At 39.2% G+C, this 24,040-nt stretch overlaps 1 protein-coding gene across 3 annotated transcripts in view; it reads right to left on the bottom strand.

Annotated features, from left to right (window-relative positions):
- The window catches only part of KIF25 (kinesin family member 25), a 40,046-nt gene that overhangs the window by 3,766 nt on the left and 12,240 nt on the right, over nt 1-24,040 (bottom strand). For all 3 annotated transcript variants that reach the window (XM_034428436.3, XM_087882917.1, XM_034428442.2), the window contains exons 8-13: nt 18,006-18,073; nt 15,299-15,373; nt 13,433-13,582; nt 10,689-10,865; nt 4,898-5,052; nt 3,602-3,778 (exon numbers count right to left, since the gene is read on the bottom strand). In XM_034428436.3, the coding sequence (XP_034284327.1) occupies nt 3,602-3,778; nt 4,898-5,052; nt 10,689-10,865; nt 13,433-13,582; nt 15,299-15,373; nt 18,006-18,073 (802 nt within the window). The remainder of the gene's footprint in view (nt 1-3,601; nt 3,779-4,897; nt 5,053-10,688; nt 10,866-13,432; nt 13,583-15,298; nt 15,374-18,005; nt 18,074-24,040) is intronic.

The raw sequence follows: 24,040 nt of genomic DNA, 5'->3' as shown, positions 1-24,040 counted from the left end.
GCAAAGCTTACAAATGTAACAATGTTATCCTCACTTTGGAATTGAGTTGTTTTCAATGAAAATGTGGGAGACAAATTTTAATACAGTCCAGTTTAAAGCATGCTTGAGATATATAGATAACAATGTAAAGACAAAGTAATATAAACAATGACTAGAAGGAACTTTGCTGGTAAAGTAATACTATTAAATTGTGAGGGATTGTCCACACCTAAAATAAGCACAAATTTAAATTTTTCAACTTTTTTTGCATAGAAGTTCAATTCACATTATTTTTAAGACAGTATTTATTTATTTAAGATATTTACACAGCTGCCCATGTTATGTTAAACTCTGGGCCGCTTCCAAACAAACTATGTCCCAACTGAACCAAACCAGCATTTACCACATGAGGGAATCACTGACCACAAGTATTACTCTAATGTGACATTCTTATAGTTCAATGATCAATTCAAATAAATTCTTCAGTTTTAAAATTCAACTTATGGTAAAAGCGTATCCACAATATGGCACATTGTGTGATAGAGAAAATCATCATAAGGTTGTTCACAGTGTTAGAGAAGTAAAATGTTTCTTTTCCTTTTATTTATCACTTTAGCAGACTCCTTCTATAATCCTGATTAAGAGCACAGTTGCAAACCTAACATGGAGTTGGGACAAAAATCTCGTGAATACAGCTGGATTTAATTCTGAATAAATGTGTTTAGGGTTACTATGTTAATCTATTTATTACATAAATGTTAATATAGGTAAATTGGTATTAATCCCTGCAGTTAATGATGCCATATGATACTTCCCATCAAGATCTGGATTTTCATAGGAAAAGACCATCAAATGGTTCTCATCAGTGAATGGTGGAAATGCATAATGTAGTTCAACTGCATTTTGGTGTAAAAAGCAAACTTTAAAGTTCTTTTTAAAGTTCACTATTTACTCTTAAAACAGCCACCAGGAAAAAAAAAAAAGAGTACTTGGCAGCCACAAAAAGTGTGCTTTTATAACCTAGGTTCAGTTTTCAAAACATTATTTCTGGAAGGTTACATTTAACTAAGTGGCTTTTATTGGTAAGGAAGCTTGTACTTTAGGAAGTGATCAGAATTTGTGGGGAGAAAAAAAAACCCCTATGCTTTTAAAAAAGGAAGAAAATATTTCGAAAAGCTAGAAGCCAAAGAAAACAAAAAAATGTTTATAAAAACCATTAATATCCTCTTACTGTTATTTTCCACAAGGAGACTCAAAAAATTTATTTCTGCTAATTGATTATGTGCTATCATGTCATTTTCAACTCCTGGTGATCACAGAGATTTCTCCATGACAACTTGTCCCTAATGTGGTCCTTCAGGTCTCCCAAAATTCATTGACACTGGAACTAAATCCATCTACTTTGCTGCTTGTTGTCCTCTTTCTCTTTCCCTCTATGTTGCCCAGCCTTTGAATCTTCTCCAGAGAGCTAGGTCTTCACAAATTAAGTGTGTGTTTTAACAAATATGTGGCATATTTATTTGGAACATAGAATAATAGGGTGGGAAGCGACCCTGGAGTTATTCTCGTCCAATCTCCTGTCCATGACAGGAGATCCTATATCAAATATTTTTGCTTAAACAGCATAATCTTAACATGCAAGCACTCTAAATGGCTTTAACACAGTAAATATATTAGTACTGCAGGACTTGGCTGGGCATTATGGCTGAGGAATTAGAAAGCTAACTTATTGGGGTGATTTGTTCATCCAAGGGACTCCCTTGCATTTCCAAATGAAGAGATTGGGCCTAGTGTATATATGAAAAATGAACTGATTTCATAGGTGACTTATATAGCCAACTAACCATCTGTCAAGAGAAAGTATTAGCAGGGATAGAAGAACGCTAAGATTTGCCAAAGTTTTTGAGTCAAGAAAACCACTCAAAAATGGGATTAGAGATTGACCATTCAACAAACTCAACAAACTAGGGGGTAGGAAGAGAGAATATGAAGATAGAATTAGAATTAGGATTAGGATTTTTTTTTATTGGCCAAGTGTGATTGGACACACAAGGAATTTGTCTTGGTGCATATGCTCTCAGTGTACATAAAAGAAAAGATACGTTCATCAATGCTTAACACATTGTAAGCCGCCCTGAGTCTTCGGAGAAGGGCGGCATATAAATCATTTTTTAAAAAAAAAGAATCATAAGGTACAACACTTGTAGTGCCATAGAATGAGATTCTATGTACTGGCATTAAGAAAGCTTCTGTTTTGACCCAGTTCCCCAAACACAATAAACCCTCTGTAGTTGATTGAAGCAATGATTCCTTTATTAGGAGTGCCAGCAGCCCCAGCAAAAAGTTTCTGTCTCACAGCAGGCTAACAAGTCTGTCTAGCAGGGAGATGAATAGTTGTCTGCCACTTATCCGCCCCCTGCCTTTATCCCCAGAGCTAAGGTGGGGCTTCGCTAGCAGCGGTTGCTCTTCCGTCCCAAGGATCGGCCCACAGATTTCCACTGCTGTCCTCTCCTCTGCCTTCTGTGCGCATCAGACACTTGACCCAGCTGTTCCTCCTCTTTCGCATCAGCCACCTCCAGACCTCAGGGCTGTTGATTGTCCATCTGATGGCTGACAGACAGCCCAGGCTCCACCTCTGTCTCTCTCTCTGACAGCTCCATTCCCTCTTCCCCCTCGAAGCTCTTAGGTTGCCTTGATGCTGACCCTGACTCTCACGCCTCCTCCTCATCTGATTCGGCTACTGGAGGGGCCAGCGGCCAACAGACCACAACAGCTTCACATAGCCATAGAAGCTTTTTACACCAACTTATACCAATTGTCATGCAGTGGGGCACCAGCACACTATAGCTGATTGAATACTAAATATTCAAAGGTCACCAAATGTAATGTTCTTGGCCAACTCCCTTGCTTTAAATTTTAGGGTAAAGCAATAGATGGATGCTCATAGAGGACAGCAAAGATAGGTCAGGCAAATTGTTAGCAAGGCTTTAACATTTGCGTACCACCAGCATAACTTAATTGTTAATAAGGCAACAACAACAACAAAAATCAGTACACTCACTTTGAAGCTTTGTCAAAAAGAAAAAAAGAAATTGGAGGGCAGTTTGGAACTCTGACTTTTTTCAGGAGAATAAGTATTCCATAAATATTAAGCAACCAAAGTGAGGATATTGTACAGTAGTAGCCGGCAACAGCCCTTTATCTGCCTCCTGGCTTCCTCGTGAGCGTGGTGCTAAAATTGGCTTCAAGCTATTAAATAAAGGTGGTGACATTTTCAGTGGGTTACTTACCAAAATAAGAAACAGAAGAAAAATGTCAAACTTCCAAGAGATTTAACAAAGCAATTTAATGTTAAGTCCAACCTCAGAACAAATGGAGGGGGGAGGGCCTTTTTCCACCCCCAATCTTTTCCTATCCACTGATACAAAAACAAATATGGTTTGGGGGCTGCTCAAGCATTGCCTGTTCCTGTTCACCAGCTTGACATCAAAAATATAATTTGATGGATTTCTGATATGATCCTTGGAGCTTCTACATGTTGCATGTACCTTCGGAAGTTAAATGCAAATTAGGTGTATCTCTTCAGAAGCAAAGGATGGTTTTGCTCCAAAGACTAACTTACCAACACTTTCGCTACCAGCTAAATCCACCAGCTGAAGTTTTGTTCTCATTTGCTTCCGTCTCTCCACAGATTCCCTGGTGAGCTGTGCTGGTGAACAAGCTCTAGAAGAGCAAGCAGAAGTGAAGAAATGTTCTTTATCTAGTTTTTGACTAGAATGGTCACCTGTCCAGGATGGAGCTGGATAAGAATAAGAAAAAGAAAACTGTTTATTTTTAACCTGCAAAGTTAAACATACAGTAGATTTGGATTATTTCAAAAGACGTGCAGACCTAAGACTAAAAATGTTACAGCTAGTCTAATAACGAAAGGCCAGACACAGGGATAATATGATGCCTGCCCAAAAGGTATGAATGCTTGCCAATTGTTTACTGAGCACAATTGAACTTTAAAGTCCTAGATGGCTTAGAGTCTGACTATTTAAGGAATCTTCTGTCTCATTATGGACCTGTCCAGTTTTTAGTAGGAGAAGTCCTCTTGAAGATAACTTAATTTAACAGAATTTAAAGCCCTTCTGCTGCATTGTTATTGGGGTATGGAAAGTACTCCTTAGGAATTATATATCCCCCCCCACACACACACATACTGTTTCAGTGTTTAGGAAATCTCAGAGGTATCTACAAAATCAAATGCTTTTAGCAGCATCATGCCATCCTAGGGCAAGGTCCTCCCCCTTTGCAGAGATGTCACAACGCAAAATGCAGAAAAGGGACAGACCAGTCACTCAAAGTTGCAACTGTTGCAAAGACCCCACATTCACATGATTACAATTCAGGCACTTGGTGACTGGTTTGCAATTACATCTCAAAGTCCCACAGTCCCAAACTGTGATTGCAATTTGCCTGAGTCAAATGGGGAAAGCCAGCAGGAAAATTAAAGTCGTAATCACATGATATCCTCCCTTAACAATCTGCATAGTCTTTGCTTAACGACAGCAACCGAGATTTCTGGAACTGCTGTCACTAAGTGATGTAGTCACATGACATCACACTTAACAACTGTGCCACTTAGCAACAGAGTTTCCAATTGTCAATGGAGATTCTCAGTCATGCAAGCCATGATTGTCCCAAAGGTGTTTCTTCAGAGCTGAAGATGCTTATTGGATGAGAAGCTAAATGTCTTCAAATAAAAACCAGAAAGTCTAGTTGCGTCTTGAAAAAGCACCTTTGAGAGTTTCCAATCCCACTTACTGTTAATGAGCAAGGACTTCATGAAATCACATGAACACATGAAATCTTATTATGGTTCTATTTTTTTATATATACAGTATTAGAAGTATACCATACACAAGCTTCTTACCAAAATCATCCTCTGAGGCAACCTTGATGGTTATTGTCAAAGTTATCACAAGGTGTGAACGAGATGAATCGGTATGTACAAGGGTTGAGTGTTTGGCCCTCAGCTGTAGACCCTGGTTAACAAGCTCCAAGAATTCCACAACATCTTCAACAGGTCTTAGAAAATATATGTATATATATATATAAAACAATATTTTTATAAAATTCAGAGCATCTAGAGTTATTTCACGGCAAAATACTCAATGGGAATGGCAAAATGATAGCGCTTGCATATAGAATAATGTATTCACAATGAATACATTATTTATGGGCCTGGTGGCTCAGCAGACTAAAAAAGCATTGTGATTAACACCAGCTGTCTGCAATCACTGTAAGTTCGAATCTCACCAGGCTCAAGGTTGACTCAGCCTTCCATCCTTTCTAAGGTAGGTAAATTGAGGACCCAGTTTGTGGGGGCAATAAGCTGACTTTGTATAAATATACAAAAGTATGAAGGCTATTGCTTAACGCATTGTAAGCCGCCCTGAGTCTCCGGAGAAGGGTGGCATATAAATCAAATTTTAAAAAAAAACATTGTTGTTTATATTACACTGTTGTCTAACAAGCCATTTACTATTACTTGAATCAGTGTTGCAGAAAAGCTTCAGCAGTCCTTTCAGTTTCAGATTACTTAACAAAATTAGAATACTGCAGTCTTGGAGAAATCAATGTATTTTTCAAAAAATAAAATAAGGGTTATGAAGACAAAATTCAGCTTGACCCAGGGTTAGCCAATTGTTGAGGAAAGAACCTATCATAGTCCAAACTGGTCTAAAGCATCCTCCTCAGATTTGATTCTAGACACGGGTTTCAAACTTGATTTCATTGAGGACCACATCAGAGTTATGTTTGACCTTGGGGGCGGGATAGGGGTGTGTGGCCAGGGTGGCATGGCCAGCATAACATCACTCATGTCGGGGGCACCTGTGGGGGCCCGAGCACCCTCTCAGTGAAAATGGGCTCCTGAGCTCCGTTTTCAGCTGTGATGGTCTCCTGCAACCCTCTGCCAGCGAAAATGAAGCGGCCTTCCCGAGCTCCATTTTCACTGGCAGAGGCATCACAGGCCGGTACTTCGCTGTTTCCAGGTCATCCCCGCGGGCCAGATCTAAGCACCCCATGGGCCTGATCTGACCCCCAGGCCTCGAGTTTGACACCCGTGTTCTAGATCATGGATTGGGAAAAATGGAATCTTATTCGCTATTATTTAGCACAAAGAAAAGAAAACATAAATTCCTGCCAATGTCTAACATTTTTAAAATCAAAACAGAGTAAAATTGCAAGAAAATTCAGTGATTATTAGAGGACGACATGAGCCAATGTTCACAGAAATTATTAGTACAGTGAATAGATTGCTTAATTGTAACTGTGTTTTTTAAAGCAATTATCAATTTATTCATAGATGCTTCTCTATGCTGCCCATGTCAGAAACCATTTCAAACTGAGGAGATTTGGTTAGGAATCATCTCTTCAGCATCCACGTCCTGTTTCTCTTCTCCATTCCTATGTATTAACTGCTCTCTGTTTTTTGTTACAGATCACAAACAGTAGACATATCTTTTGGAACTTATCCCAAAATTAAAGTAGGACTACTGGGTGGAATTTGCAAAGGAAGCAGATTTTGGCTAAACATGAAAACATGCTTCTTAGCAGAATAGAATAGATGTTTAACAGCGGAAAGACTGTTTCAGAAAGTCAGGATTCTTCCTTCCTTAACCATAACCAAATAGAGGCTGGAAGATTATTTGTCATGGATAGCATCTTGTGCAGATGAAATGCTACTGACACGGTGGGTGAAGTGAAGGCAAACATACTGCCTGTAAACATCTCTTTTGAGGAGAAAACAACCCAATTTTGCTCTCTTGACTAACCCAGTGAAGCAAAATTAACAGTTATTTTTTACTGCTTTGGGTGATACTTGGTGGAGAGCACTGAGGGGTTTCCATGCTTTATCTACACAAATTCATTACAGATGAAATATTATTCAATCTCCCAATAGCATATTTTAGACTCCAGAGAGTCATGGCAGTCAAGAACCATGAATGTTTTACTTTTTTTTTTTTTACATTAGTTTTCACAGTTAAATTTTTCTGTATAAATTTGTGCATTTATTGGTACATTTTTTTCCCTTAAGTGTGTGGAATTTAACACGTACCATATGTGTTTCAGCTGGAAAAAATGTTTTGAAAAAAAACCCTATATTTTTCTTAATGGATTTTTCCCAAAGTTATACTTTAAAAAAAAACCTGCTACAAGTTGGAACAATGGTGGGTGGGGAGATCTCTTTCTCTTGTCGGTTTGATATCACATGACACAAATTCTAGCTTTTGCAACCAGTTCTCTTCCATTTGAACTTCGGAGCACCAACACAAATTATAAATTATCCTGGGCTTTTAAATACTAGCCATCAGTTTCCTGGGCAAGGCCAGAGGCCAGCTGTATTGTTGAGGAGGATGAGTAATGCAAGGGACTGCTTTAATTCAATATCTCTGTGGTCCATTCCTTTTGTCATCTTTCCTACAGTTTGTCAGGGTTTGTCAGTTGACACAGTTACGCAAAAGGAAGGAGCCTATTTAGCTCTGCAGATTCTCCTCACACTTTTAATTAATTCATTGTGCAACAGGAGTTAGTCACTGCAAACCACCGAACAAAACAGACATTCACTTTGAGCTAATAGCACTAGAAATAGCACTTAGACTTATATATTGCTTCATAGTGCTTTACAGCTCTCCTAAGCGGTTTACAGAGTCAACTTATTGCCCCCAACAATCTAGGTCCTCATTTTACCCACCTCAGAAGGATGGAAGGCTGAGTCAATCTTGAGCTGGTGAGAATCGAACTGCTGAACTGCTGGCAGTCGGCAGTCAGCAGAATTAGCCTGCAATGCTGCATTCTAACCACTATTCTACCATGGCTCTAAACAACTCTAAACAACCAAGATAGAATAATGAAATTGTTTAGAACAGAGTTCCCCAACCTTTCTGGGTTGGTAGCCCAGAGGTGGGAGGGAGGGACAAGTGACTTTATGCATATATGCTTGTGTGGACAGGGGCACACGCATTGATGCAAACGGCTGCACGAGCACCCGCACAACACTCATAGTGACGCTAGTGCAAGTGGGGTGTGTGTGCACGCAGCTCACAGTTTGGGAACCCCTGGTTTAGAAGCAGAAATCAGAAGCTTTAACAACTTGATGTTTACATTGGGCCTGATGTATGGATGGCCACTTTCCAAAACTGCATCTTTTGCTCACCAAAGTTGGGTTAAAGATAGTGGAGGATTTTAAGAGATGGAACATTATACCTAGTCCTTTGCAATGGTGGAGAAATTCTGGGAGTTCAAGTAAATACATCTTAAAGTTGCTGAGGTTGAGAAACACTGGTTGACGGTACTTGCTTTGTTCTTTTAAACCCTTCCCATCCATTCCCGTAAAACTGGAGAAATGGGCCAAAACTGGCAGTAACGTGAACAAAGGGAAGCTGCACTTTTTAAAGCTTACTTTAGAAGATGACCAAATTCCAAGAGTTATCTTGTTTTATTTAATTCTTACTAAAATTTAAGAGCTCAGATGCTGATTTAAAAAAAAAAAAACCTTTGAAGTCTCAAAATATTATTCCCCTTTCAAATTAATCATGCACTTATTATTTAAAATTTGTTTAAAATGTTTTTAATGACATAGAATCCAGCTCCCCTCCCACTAGCCATTAAATATAAAAAGAAAATTTACTGCCCCTAAAATATCAGCCTTAAGGAAATGTTCCAACCATGATTGTGAAAAAAAACAACAGGGTTTTTTTTTTTTTCTGTTCTGTGATCACGGTACACAGATTATAAAACCAGATGGAGAGAATTATGTCTGCTCAGACTCCCCTACCCCCAGTGTGTTTAGCATATTTTTAAATCAAGGCTTTTTTGGCAATGACAGAGAAACACATAAACAAAGCTCCAGTGGTTTGCTTATGTTAGTAAAACCCACAGACAAAAATACTGCCTTAAATTATCTCCTTTGTGGGTGCAGTATATTATAGTTTATAAAGGAAATAAAAGGACTGTTGTGTCTGAGTTCCATTTCCCTCTCTCCCTTCCTCTGCCAAACAGTACACGAAATGCTTGCACTGTGCAACGCAACTTTGCAAGCTGAAGGAGCAGTGAAAAATCTGAATTCCACTGAGGTCAGAAACAGGGGTTTACTTTGGAATTTAACACAAGAAACAGCAAAATTCTTCTTAAAATCATCTGTAGTTCTCCTGTACTGTAAAATTGGGTTGGTTGCTGAGCGCTCAAAATGTGATCACATGACTATTCCCCCCTTCCCCCCAATGTTGGAAGTTTGCAACTGGTCATAAGTATTTTGGGGTGGGAGAACCCGTCATAACTTCAAACAGTTGCTAAGTGATCAGTCTATATAGATTCTCAGTCATCCAGGTCATAGTTGTCCCAAAGGTGCTTTTTCAAGAGGCAAATGGACTTCCTTGTTTTTCTTTGAAGATGTTTTGCTTCTTGTCCAAGAAGCTTCTTCAGCTGAAGAAGCTTCTTGGATGAGAAGCGAAACATCTTCAAAGAAAAAGCAGAAAATCCCATTGCCTCTTGAGAAAGCACCTTTGGGATAAGTGACTGTTATAAAACCTGTATAAGCAAAATTGTACAATGTTCAAGGCACATAGCTTGAAAAACTTTAGATGGAAAAAGAGATAATTTAAAATCCATATAGGTATTTGCCTACAACATGTGCAAAGTTAAGTAGAGAGTTTCCATAATAACTGCATGGGCCAGCTGCCTGGCAGCTTTACATACATTGTGGTTAAGCTTTGGACTAGGTGTGATGAGACTCAGACCTTTGTTTGAAACTGTGCCCACTTGCCCAGAAGAAAAGCCAAAGGTAAACTGAGATTGATTATGAATATCTTGGGGAAAAAGAAAGGATAACAGATAGCAATTTCACCAATTTGCTTTCTACTAAATTGGGATTTAGTGAAGCTGAAGCAACCATTTTGAGAACAGAAAAGTTCTCCCAGTCAGCAATTTTTTCTGACTACTATTTTGCATTTTATTATTTCACACTATAGTATTCTACTGCTTTTAATCTTGTAGTCAAATGTATCTCAATAATGGGCCCTAATCAGATAGCAATAGCACTTAGACTTATACACTGCTTCACAGTGCTTTCCAGCCCTCTCTAAGCAGTTTACAGAGTCAGCCTATTGCCCCCAACAATCTGGGTCCTCATTTTACCGACCTCGGAGGGATGGATGGCTGAGTCAACCTTGAGCCAGTGAGAATCGAACTGCCGAACTGCTGGCAGTCGGCAGTCAGCAGAAGTAGCCTGCAGTACTACATGCTAACCACTGTGCCACCGTGGTTTTTGCAAGAGCCCTAAGGTTGGAAAACTGGCTCTTGAATGCTATAAAGATTTTGAAACACATGGGTCATATTTATTTATTGCTCCTTTTTGTATCTTTGTGCTAAATGTAGGCGGATCTGTACACATAGAAATATTGGAGCGGGATTTGCATGTGCCCCTATAATCCTTCCCCATTTGGATATTCTTAAATTACATAACTTTCAGAGAGGAAATAGAATAAATGTTTCCATGCAATCAAGAGGTTAAACAAATAACACTCTGTTACAATGCTAGTAAACTACAAACAGATATGGAAGACACTATGATAGATGTTAAGCTCACATTTTTTGACAATGCCCAATGACACATGTTGCACAACAAGATGTTACTCAAAGGCACTCCCTGAAGTACTCACTCATTGGTAAGAAGTGGAATATCATTCTTTCCTTCTTTATTTGTCATTATACCCCTTTTGATACCATTCAGCCTTCCAGAGTTGTCTTTGGCCAGAAGATCAAAAATTTCATTATTATACACTTCTACAACAGAAACCTCAACCCAATGGCTTCCTGCTGACTTTTCTGAAAGAAGCCTGAAAGAAGAAAAAGGACTTAAAAGAATGAAATAAAAAAAAAAAAACCTAAATAAGATATGTTACTGATCCAGCAGATTATTTCGGCTTGAATGGATATTAAAAGTCCATAATCTTTTATAGTTGTTGCTTTTCTGAGATACCTGAGCTTTTATAAAATGTGATTCAAACTATTTATTCACTGCTTATTCTGTAATATGCTGTAGCGCTTTGTGGTTTTAATGGAATGTGTGTGGATGATCTTGGGGAAGGAGGGGAAGAGATGCTACCTAAGGAAACATTCAGATAAGATAGATAGGAGACCCCAGTGGCTTAGCAGTCAGAGATAGAAATTTAGGAAAGACCCTAATGGATCAAGCAGTTAAAAGTGGGAGTGGGAGGTCTGTCCTTCAGATCTCCAATATTGATATTATTGCACTATTATTATTGCATATATTAGCCCTCCCAGGTAGACTGGAGATATGACTAGATAAACGAATTTTATTTTATTGTAAGGTTACATTAGCGAAATATTGCAAAAATATCTTGCAATAATAATTATTAATGTATTTATTAACAAATACATTACCAATCTTCTATATTAAGTTGTTGGAAGGTCGCAGGGAACTATAGATAGAGGCATTTTATAGGTATTTTACATAGATGTTCTATTTTTGACCCAAGAAGATGAAGTGATAACATATTTTTTTATGGTATCTATAAAGATGCACCGGATTATAAAATGCACCTAGATTTAAAGGAGGAAAACAAGGGGAAAAAAATAGTTTTTGGCCTCCATGCGTCCTGTTTTCACTTTCCCTGGCCCCCAGAAGCACTTTACAGGCTAAAAAGAGGCCCATTTTTGGCCTCCAGAACCTTCAGCGTGTCCCGTTTTCGCCAAAAACACGCCCCAGTTTTTGGCCTGCAGAGTGCTTCTGGGGGCCAGGGAGGGCAAAAATGGGATGCATGGAGGATTCGGGAAGCCAAAAACAGGCTCGTTTTTGGCAAAAACAGGACGTGCGGAGCACTGCAGAGTGCTTCTGGGAGCCAGGGAGGGTGAAAATGCGACACATGGAGGGTTCGGGAGGCCAAAAACAGGCCTATATTCGGTCTATAAGATGCACAGACATTTCCACCGACTTTTTTGGGGTGTGTGTCTTATAGTCCAAAAAATACTGTAATTCAAAGTCTATCATTATCATTTCATGTACAGTATATATCAGGCTGAATCAAAACGAGCTCTTCCTTGACTAGAAGGCTGCCTGATCAAGTCAATTTTTTTCCCAAGAGTAGTAGAAGATCTCTTTGTATGAAAATAGAATTGAAATGTAACAGCATATATCTAGCAATTCAAGGCCAGTGGTGGGATTCAGCCAGTCCGCACCACTTCGGGAGAACCGGTTGTTAACTTTCTGAGCAGTTTGGTGAACTAGTTTTTGGAAGAAATTATTAGGGCAGAGAACCGGTTGTTAAATTACTTGAATCCCACCACTGTTCAAGGCGTTATATTCAACCTCTGGCATATAAGATCTCAGAGTTTATGTACAAACTCTCAAATCATATGCTGCAACAGCTTTGCATAAAGAACTGCACTGTTTCAAGACTGATATTTAAATTATTGATTGCTCTGTCTTCAATAGGACAACTTGCAGTAAACATAGCCAGCAAAGTTTCTTCCACTGACATATTTCTACATCCAATCCTTCATATTTTCAGCCTATATGTATACAAGTTCACTAGTTTCCTTGACAGATAGCAGTTTTCATTTGATCTCTCAATAATTCAAATGCTCAAGGGTATTTTGTAGAACATACAGTGCCTGATTCAGAAGTGGAAGGGGCACCCAGCTGCTTGTGCACATATGCCATTATCCTTTATTAAAAGACTACCCTCAAATTTCAAAGAACAATCTGATAATTGTAAAAAGAGGAAGCCTATTTGTACAGTAAATTTACAAAGCCCTGATTGAAAATCACAAAGAATAATGAAGAAAAGGCATCAATCACTACAACAGAGACAGACTTGTACAGAAACACTATGAATGAAAAGTGTAAATAATTCTGTACTGAAACTGCAACCATTTGCTGTCAGCTGATTCATTTTAACTAAGTGTACTGATAAGTGTTAAATGCCCACTTTCGTATTTTCTGAATGGGGGTTCACAATTATTGAAATTATACGCCACAGAAACTATTCAAGTTCCACTCAGATGATTTGCTCTTTTCACGATTGATTGAGGAAAAAATAAGGTCCAGTACAGTAAATGTATTAATCGGGCTGATGATTACATCACAGCAACTTCCTCATAAAGGCCTTTATGTTCTGTAACAATCTGCCAAACAACTCTGGAAAATTTCCACTCTTAGACCGATTGTAAAAAAATCTATTACAGTATCCTTTTGAGACATGGATTTTATTAAGCTTTTTAAAGAATGCATTGTTGGAGGTCATCCCCCTCCCTGCGCTTCTTGTCTCCCTGATTGGAACTGCAATTTTGAGACTCTTATGGTAATAAGCAGATAATTTTTTCTGAAAGAAAAACTGAAATACATACATGCATAGCCACAAACGTTCAACATAGTCAATACCTGAACACTTCTTTGCTGGCTCTAGGAATGATTCCTAATTCTGTCTCATCTTCCACTGAGAAACGGAAACTGTTTTCAAGCTGTGGGCCCAACATTGTATATGTTTTCCCACTGCCAGTCTGCCCATAAGCCATAATACACACATTGAACCTGAAAAATAGAGAGAGAAGTGATTCTTAAAGACAAACTTTAAGTGGTCAAAACTAAACCTTGGAAGGAAGCTTACTATTTTGCTCAGAATAGGACCTTTATTCTACCGTGTTTCCCTGAAAATAAGACATGCCCACCCCTAAAATTAACCCTCTTCTGAAAATAAGCCCTCTCCGAAAATATTTAAACCCATGCACAGCCGATCCCTGCCATTTCCTCTGGTTAGGGTTAGGGAGACAGAGCTGGAAATCAGGTAAGACAGCAAGAGGATCCCCATCTTGCTCCACACGCCCCAAAATAATAAGACCTCCCTGAAAATAAGGCCAAGCGCTTATTTCGGGGTTCAAAAAAGTATAAGACAGGGTCTTATTTTCGGGGAAACACGGTAGTACTGGAATTATCAATTGAAAAACACCCCACTGCATGTCTCTTTTACCTATCCCCAGTTGAAAATTTCTATGAATGAGGAAAGAAGTTTCTTCCTTCCTAGCAGGACACAAGGAATGCTATAGAGTAGAAAAGATAGAAGGGCAGAATCAAAAACAGATCACTGTTTTTAGGATATAATGTTTTCCCATTTCTTCCTTGGAGCTTATGTCCTGGATCCAACAGCTGGAACAGAGGCAAGAGACTGAGTGGATTCCATTGGCAAGCTGACCGCAATACTTACAATTGTCAACAAACGATTTTGGGTGTGTACACTAAAATAAGGAGCACAATGAATACATTCTTTCCATCCATTAATTTCTTCCTCCAAAGCCTAAAAGTCTAAGCCTTGTTCACTTTGGTGACAATGGTCACATCATTTATGTCTTACAGTGGACAGTTTTAATAAAATGGAATTGAGGCTCCATAGCCCCCCCTCCCTCTCCTAAAAAAAGGCTCCAGTCTCTGCTTTAGAGTATCACTGAGAACAGTATTTTACTGACTTAATAAGAAAGAACCATACTAATGCCAGCATGATGATTCATTCACAAGGATCCTGTTTCCTGCTACACTGTGTAGCACAGAGCATGCACTTAAATCTGACTATGATGCCTGGCTTAGCAACTTGTTTTTAAACTCAAATCTGAAGGTACATTTCTTGCTTTAATACCATGGAGTTGCCCTGCAAGCTTCAGGCAGCACAGAGGCAGTATTTTCAGGAACCCAACATTCCCCAAATAGTATCCCAGATGGATAGGCTTTATAATGAAGTCAGATACCTACCGGTAAGGGTTTCATAGTTATAAAGCACATTAATTCATGCTCTAGTGGAGCAGTAAATTCTCTAACATGTTACTCTGGCTTTCCAACCAGATTTACCCTTAGAGTAATATAACTCTCAAGAATGTTATGATGAATCAATAGGTAAAACAGGATGTAGTGCAGAGAAAAAGGAAAATGAAAAATATGGCTATTTATATAAAAAGGCATCAGAATTAGAAAAAGGGGCAGGTTATAGCATAGGAGCTTCTGTGATCTCAGGGCAGTACTTGTGAGATGTAAGAAAAGTCCTTACATATTCAATTAGAATATGTCTAGTTGTTCTATTTGGACCAGTAATTTTTTTCTGTACTTATTTACGAGGTACTTGGAGTAGAATACAACCTTTAATCAAAAATATGGGTTAGGGTTGTTAGGGTTAGGGTACTTCTGTGGCAGACATATTATCATGTCTTTCTTTCCTTGAAATAGTTCTGAACTGTTTTTTTTTTTGCTTTCAGTTTTACTTACCCATCCAGCAAAGAGGTTAGCAAAGGAGAAATATCTGCAAATACTGTCACTTGTGAATCATATGTGCTATAAACCCTGAGAAAAATAAAACAAGGTTCGTTCAATCAATGATCACAGTGAATAAGGAATAAGAACAAGAATAAAATTACTCAATGCAATCTTTATGTTAGTTTAACAATGCCAATTTTCCTCAGAAGCCCCTGAGTAAGGAAGAATTACGCCCACTCTGAAGCTATGTTAGACATCAGGAAATTAAAATAGAAGAACAGTAGAGCCACAATTATATTCCAAAAATCAGATGGTAGTCATTTAAAATGTTCTGAGGAGAGCCAAGGCCGTAGGCCCTTGACAACTACAACCTATTTCTAGAGATACAGTCTATGTTTTATGTTCATAGAAATGCCAAAAGAAAAGGAAGAAACTGGAGCCTTTGAGTTCCATGCAGATTTCCTTCAAGACTAAAAAGGATCAAAGCATAAAAATGAAAAATTAATAATGAATACAAAATGTCAAGTTAGCTCTAATTGTAAAAATAGAGAGAGAGGGAAGAAAAAGAGAATATTAACAGTGTGTAGATATGTAACTGAAGAGATAAGTATGGCCTTAGGTGGGAACACTGTGATCATGCCCATAAAGAGGTTAAAAATAGATACAGAGATGGTCTGTTGAGTAACTTGGCATTGAGCACCATAGGGAATCACGAATTAAAACAAGTATTTTTGACAGGGCCCAAGGACACATATAAGAAGCCAATGCGATGGACAGTGGGGATAATATAATCAAAGCCCCCAGTCCAATAATTAGAACTATTGGCATGATTTTATGGCAATTCTAGCATCACATACATTGTAAGGATAGTTACCAGAGCTAGATAAGTCTAACCAAGCTTTCTCCATCAAATAAGCCTAAAGGTGATATATCAGCTGAAGCTGCTAAAATGTTTTGAGCAAGAAGGTCATTTTAACCTCTATAGAAATTATTGGATCAATGAGCTTTACTCAGATTGCAAACCTGTTCTTTTAGAACAAGGAAAACAATTTCTATTACTCCAAGGTTTGCATAGTATATTGACAGTCACACACACACCAAATAAGAATTAAGTCCTTTTTAATTTTTTTCTCAATTACTTTTTTTTTCAAATGTAATACAGCTACTCCTCAACTTACAACCCTAATTGAGTCCAAAATTTCTGTTGTTAAGTGAGACATCTGTTAGGTGAGTTTTACCAGTTGTTAAGTGAATCACTGCAGTTGATAAAGTAGTAATTAGATTGTTAAGTGAATCTGGCTTCCCCACTGACTTTGCTTGTCAGAAGGTTGCAAACGGTGATCGCATGACCCCAGGACACTGCAACTGTCATAAATATGAGTCAGTTGCCAAGTATCTGAATTTTGATCATGTAACCAACCGTAGGATGCTACTGCAGTGGTCATAAGTGTGAAAAATGGATGCAAGTCAATATTTTCAGTGCCGTTATAACTTTGAACGGTCACTAAATGAACTGTTGTAAGTAGAAGACTACCTGTATCTTTTTGCTTTCTGTGTGGCTCTAGGAAACTGTTCATGTGAATACTATTCTCTATATAGTTGTATTTGTTGTAACATTTATCATGCGGACATATCACTGTACTGTGTAGAGCAGGGTTGTCAAACTCACGGCCCACGGGCCGGATGCGTCATGTGCTGGCTCTGCCCCTGCCTGGTTTAGCAAAGGGGGAAAAAAAGTCCTGATGTTGTGGTCCGCCAGCAGCCTGCGGAACTGGCAGCGGAGTCAGACACTGAGGAGGCTGGGGAGGAACATGGGCCAGTCCTGGAGTCTGGGGAAGGCCCGGACGAGGGCTCTGCATCGGAGGCAGAGATGGGGCCAGGGCCATCTGGGAGTGATGCACGGACTCTGGAGCCTCCAGAGTCAGACAGCAGAGAGGCAGATGAACAGGAGGAGCCTGTTCCTAGTGCATGCATGCACAAAGCTGCCAGAAGGCACGAACAGTTAAAACCAAAGGGACGACTTGGGAGTAAGACCTGGAGATGATTGGCCTCTCCAATAAGGCTTAAAAGAGGAGCAAAGGCACATGGGCACTTTGCAGGAAAGCAATGTTGTTAATTCTGTTCCCAGTCGGCATCTCTGATTCTGGAATCCATGTGGCTTTGCCAAGAAGGTCTTTGACAGCATGTCAAGGGAGATAAAGGTTGGTGATTATCCCGAAGGACTTCTCCCAAAGGACTTTTTGCAACTAATTGGGACTCAACTGTGAATGTTGCAATAAAAGAGGTTTTTGGGACTACTTGTGTGTTTTAATGATTCAGGAAGCCTAGGTTACAACACCTGATACGTCACATGACACTGCCATGATGCCGCGGGTTTGACACCCCGGTGTAGAGGAGCAGTTCACCTGCTGCAGATTGTTTGTGAAGGGGGATGTCACTTGATCAGAGGCTTAATTTAGAGGTAACACAACTATGTATTTAAAAAAACCTAATCTGATATTCTATAGATATTCAAAGAAATGGGAATAAAGCCATCTGCTTTTTCCCTTTAGAGGGAGCTTGGAATTCTTATTTCTTCCAAATTTTAAGCCTGGATGATTAAAGGGAAAGTCTCCAAAGGAATCTTGGGATACTAACAAACTATTATCAGTTCTCACTGCAAATCCTATTTTCTTCAAAAGAAACAGTACACACCAAAATTGCTCTTGAGACCACCCACCTTTCAAACTGGTATGTCTTGTTTATCAAAGCATGACCAGGACGGCTGCACTTCACTAAGATGGTTTCCTAGCCAAAAAGAAAGGAAGGGTGGAAACAATTAGAATGTGTATCATTAAGATCTAAATGGGGCGGGGGGGGGAGTATGTTTAAAGATTTGCCACAAAGTCAGAATTTTAAGAACTTCCAAATGGTGGAAGCCACATTGCCATTTCCTGTCTCTGAAATGGTAGGGATTGGTAGGGGTCGCAGCAGGGGGAGATGAGGAGGTGGGTACTGGTTGTGGCAGATTGAGCTGCCACACACAGTTGTGTGAGGTTGACCTTCATCCTTCTCTGTATTTCTACCACAATTACACATTTAAGTTAGAGGGTAGACCATATGGTGTATCTATACTCCATGGAAGGCTATGACTCAGGCCTGGGAAGATAAACTTCATGCTACCTCCTCCAGCCTGCCTCTTTATTCTGCTTTCAGCTCTTGGAGACCAGGGAAGTCTCTCATTTTTGAGGGAGACCGCAGCAGAGAAGTGCATTTGGTTAGGTCTCCAAAACTATCATGTTGAAGGCTTTTTCAACATTAAATATAGATAGATAGATAGATAGATAGATAGATAGATAGATAGATAGATAGATAGATAGATATTAATAAACAGGAAACAACCTGAAAAAACATTGCCAGATTTGTGAATGAGCCAAACCAGAGGATGGAAAAGATTTGGGTTTTGAAGGGCAAGGCATAAATAATGAAAATATTACTGTATTATTAATACAACTCATATGACCACCTATCTCAATTTCATGACTCTGGGCAGAGTATACAAGTATACTTTACAAGTATAATGTATGCAAAAACAAGAAAACAATATTTTAAAAAATCATACCACTAGAATCAGCAGCTGAGGTTACAAAATCCATCAACAGCAATTAACAGAGCCACTGTATGGGCTCTACCACTCATATGAATCTCAAACCCAGTGACAGAACTACGTCTTTTAAGACCTTGCAAAAAGACAGGAGGGTTGTATATATATATATATACATATACATATACATATACATATACATATACATATACATATACATATACATATACATATACATATACATATATATTTTCTCAGGTTTTCGCGGGTGTTTGTATGTAGGTCTTTGGTTATTCAGGTCTTCTCCCACGTAAAATTGGAAGTGTCTTGGCAACATTTCGACGAAGTCTCATTCGTCATCTTCAGGCTCGTGTTCTCGGCTTTTTGCTCCTAGAAGCACAAAGCCGAGAACACCAGCCTAAAGATGACGAATGAGACTTCATCGAAACGTCGCCAAGACACTTCCAATTTTACGTGGGAGAAGACCCGAATAACCAAAGACCTACATATATATATATATTCCATCCATCTAATTTTCTTAAATTTTTTTTCCTCCAAGGATCCCTTATTCTTTTCTCTCAGGACCCCTTCTCATTTTTTGAGGACCCCCCGAACAGCTTTTATTGCATTGTATGGGTTGCATTAGGGACGCAGTGGCTCATTGCCTAAGACACTGAGCTTGTTGATTGAAAGGTCGCCAGTTCAGCGGTTCAAATCCCTAGTGCTGCGTAACGGGGTCAGCTCCCGTTACTTGTCCCAGCTTCTGCCAACCTAGCAGTTCGAAAGCATGTAAAAATGCAAGTAGAAAAAATAGGGATGATCTTTGGTGGGAAGGTAACAGCGTTCCGTGCGCCTTTGGCGTTTAGTCATGCTGGCCACATGACCATGGAGACATCTTCGGACAGCGCTGGCTCTTCAGCTTTGAAATGGAGATGAGCACTACCCCCTAGAGTCAGGAACGACTAGCACATATTTGCAAGGGGAACCTTTACCTTTACCCTATGGGTTGCATTGATTGATATTTACTGTATTAAAAATTAAAATTGACACATTTCCTACTGTTTGCTAACAATTGTTTGACGGGATTTTAACATTGTATTATTTTTCAATACAGGCTGGCAAATAATTTTGATTTTAGGGATTCCTGAGATGGTCTTGGGGAAGCCCTGGGGGTTTCAGGATTACCCTTTAAGAAACACTGATCCAAGGAGCAGGCATCAATTTCTTTGTATAAAGATTTGCTGCAAGGTTTCAATAGTAAACATACTTACCGTGAACTAAACCTCACTGCACACAGAGGGATTTACAGAGTCAATTTATACAGCCACATTGAAAAATGACTCAAAGTGGTACACAATGGATGAAAAACTTCATCAAAACAAAAACTAAAGAACCAAATACAGCAACAGCAGAAAATTAAAATGCCAGCCACCAAATTGTCTTGCTCCAGGGGCTGCTCAAAAAATCATTTTTTAACACTTTCCTGAATGTACAGCAAGATCAGGACCAAAGAGACCTGGGAGTGAGGACAAAATGATATTCCAGAGGAAGGAGCATGATAAAGGTAGTCCTTGGTTTACCATCATTCATTTAGTGCCCATTCAAACCTACAGGACTGGAAAAAAAGTGACTTATGACCGTTTTTCACACTTATGACCATTGAAGCATCCCCATGGCCACATTATCAAAATGTGAATGCCTGGCAACTGGTATGTATTTATAACAATAGCACTAGCACTTAGACTTATATACTGCTTCACAGTGCTTTACAGCGCTCTCTGAGTGGTTTACAGCATGGGTGTCAAACTTGATCGCATCACGTATTGTGATGAATTGTGACTTTTTGGCCTTTGTGGAGCAGGGGTGGACGTGGCCTGTGCATGACGCATCCGGCCTGCAGGCCACCAGATTGATAGGTCTGGTTTACAGAGTCAGCATATTGCTGCCAACAATCTGGGCCCTCATTTTACCAACCTGAGAAGGATGGAAGGCTGAGTTAACCTTGAGCTAGTGAGGATTGAACTGCTGACAGTTGGCAGAATTAGCCTGCAATACTGCACTCTAACCACCGTGCCACCACAGCTCTTTGTAACAGTTGCACTGTCCTAGGGTCATGTGAGCACCATTTGTAAACATCCCAGCTGGCTCCGTTGACAAGAAAAGTCAACGGAGGAAGTCAGATTCACTTAATAACTGCAATATTCGTCTTCTGGAAAGTTTTTAATCCCAGAGCTATAATTGCACTGAACAATGAACTAAAGGGCCACCATCAGTGAGCTGTTGGACAGCATTACTTGATCTGTTGTGTGGATATTTGGGTGGTTTAGGGGTGGGGAATTTTGGTGGGTGGGGGGGTGTCTGGGGATTGTCATGTGTGTTGGGCTTGGTCTCTGGGTGTTATGTGAATTTTGTTGTATGGGTATACTGTGTATATACGTACAATGACAATAAACTTTATATATTATTTGCTTAACAACTGTGGCAAAAAGAGTTGTGAAATTGGTCACATCTCACTTAACTGTCTTGCTTAGCAACAGAACCTTTGGGCTCAGTTGTGGTCATAAGCTGAGGACTGCCTGTACTCTATCGTCAGAAAGCACACCCATTATAGTTCCATATTCTGGTCAAGCAGGTATATTGCCAACAGTGCCTCTTTGAACTGGGCTCAAGTTCTGTTACAGTGAATTAGACGGTAACACTACATGCTTTCAAACCTGGACAAGACTGTTGATTAAATTACTTATTTTAGCTCTTGCTAACAAAGCAGGAAGCCGCATTGCAAAGCAAACGAAAACAAGAGAAAGGAATGGAAAGCCAAGCCAAGCCAAGCCTCTGCTCTTTTAAATTGATTAAATCAATATTTCATTTTGAATTAGTAAGGTAAGACATTGCCACAGCAATAGCACTCTCTCATTCCTTTTGAGCGCAGTAGCCAAAAATCATCCATAGGAAAATAAGATTTCTAAGGCTTTACAAGGATGAATGAGCTCCAGTGAAGCCCTGTGCTTTACTTTTCAATAAAAACCTAAACCATATTTTAAACCTCTGGAACCGAAGTCTTGGTTATCAAGCCAAAATACACAAGACCCTAGAAGAGAGGAAATCACTTGGTCTTCTAGCAAATAAACAAAGTGGAAATGACTTTTAATTTTATTTACCACAGACTTTCAAAAATCTTTGGGCCTCCCCAGATTCAAAGTAATTTTGGCCAACTGTATTCTTTCAAATCAGTCTCTGCTTGTAATTTTGGAGCGACTGAAGCAGAAGAGCTGGCCAATTTACTGTTGAGATAAACCCTGCCTGTTTTCAACAGCAAATTAATCCCCATTGAAACTGTATAGTTTTGTGATATTTGAGCAGAGGCAATATCAGTTGGCAGAAGGAGAGTTTTGTGGAAGCACTTGGGTTTTTTTTGAAGATGAAACCCCTCAATGCTTTTCGGAATTAGTGCTTTCCCCCCCCCCACCCCAATCAGGGACCTAAATGATTTATACTCTGCTAATTCAGACATAAAACAATATCAAAATACCAGATTTGGTCTGGCATTGCTAATAGTTTCTGACCCTTCTTGGAGAAACTCACAATTTTAAAGAAAAGTTGGCCAGACACATTGATCTAAATGTGCATTTAGGAGCTGAGTTCTATGAGCGACCAAGACCAAATCACAAAATTTTCTATTCATGCAGAATGATCAAAATAGAGAGAAAGGCCCACAGACAATTTTTGTCTAATTTTGGGCCAAATCAGGTAGCAGATGAGAATAAGCCTGGAGCCAAATTTGGGTAACCGATAATAAAATAATATTCCATTAAAGGAACCTCAAGGGTGCAGAATTGTAAAAAAAAAAAAAAAATCTTATTAACAGTAACAAACTTGAGTTAGCAACTGATCTTCTGAACCTATGGAGGGCTGAGCATGCTCTGAATTCTGAATGGAATTCAATTAGAAATAGAGAAGAGAGAAACAATTGGGGGGGAGAGGAGAAGAAGGAGGAGGAGGAGGAGGAGGAGGAGGAGGAGGAGGAGGAGGAGGAGGAGGAGGAGAAGAAGAAGAAGAAGAAGAAGAAGAAGAAGAAGAAGAAGAAGAAGAAGAAGAAGAAGAAGAAGAAGAAGAAGAAGAAGAAGAAGAAGAAGAAGAAGAAGAAGAAGAAGAAGGAGAAGGAGAAGGAGAAGAAATAATAATAATGCACATGCTAATGGTCTTGACTGGACAGTATAAGGAAAGAATACAGGACAAAATGTTGTTGCAAGTCTTATTAACCAACATGAGAACTTGATATTTGCATGCTACTGGGGAAATCCGTAGTTCACTATAGGACCTAAAATTGTCCATATATCCACATAATGTGGATAGATGGATTATGTACCATCTTCCAAAGACACTCTGACCATTTCTAAGAAATGGTAAGTGGAACAAATCACTTTAAAGGCTGCAATAGAATAACTGGCTTGTATTTCTGAATCGTATTTCTTTACTTTGGGTTATTTCAAATGGATGCATGTTTTTGGAGACTTTTTTTTTTTAAATGAAAGGTAGTGTTATCGTATTCTAAACATTTAAAATAAATATGTCAAGGGATTTGAGGGAAAGCATCAGTGAGTTGTACCTTTTCCCCCCTTCCGACAACATGTACAGACTGTTTCTGAATGTACCTGTATCACATCTTTTGAGGGAAAGATGTGCAAATTCCTCTTTTGTAGAATTAGACAGAGAGGTAAACGCGAGCCAGTTATTCTTCCCTTTTAGTTTTTTGGTCTAGTAGGCCAAAACAAATAGGGCCAAACACATCCCAAGATGGTTCCACTGGATATGTTTGAAAATACACATGGGAGAAGTTAATGACTATCAGACTGCATGCTTTGTTTACAGAAGGTTCCTGGTTCAGTCCCCAGAATGTCCTCTTAAAAAGAAGAAGAAGAAGAATCAACTTACGAGGCTAAAGTAATTCCATGAGAATTGCAATCACTGCACTAATGGCCAGTCTCAATAGATGTGCATAAATCTTCTATTTATAAAGGGCATCTTCCTGCATCCTTTTCAATACTCTCAGACAAAGGAAAAGCTGGCTATGCTCTACATGAAATAGGTAAGCTAGAGCATCTGCCTGAAAGCTCCCAAACAGTAAAACCAAAATTAAAATTGCCCTCTTAGCATACCACATCGAGCCTTTC

The sequence above is a fragment of the Pantherophis guttatus genome, chromosome 1 (assembly GCF_059756535.1).
Source record: "Pantherophis guttatus breed Tessera chromosome 1, ASM5975653v1, whole genome shotgun sequence".
NCBI classification, from domain to species: domain Eukaryota; kingdom Metazoa; phylum Chordata; class Lepidosauria; order Squamata; family Colubridae; genus Pantherophis; species Pantherophis guttatus.
This window is presented reverse-complemented; position numbering and strand designations above follow the sequence as displayed.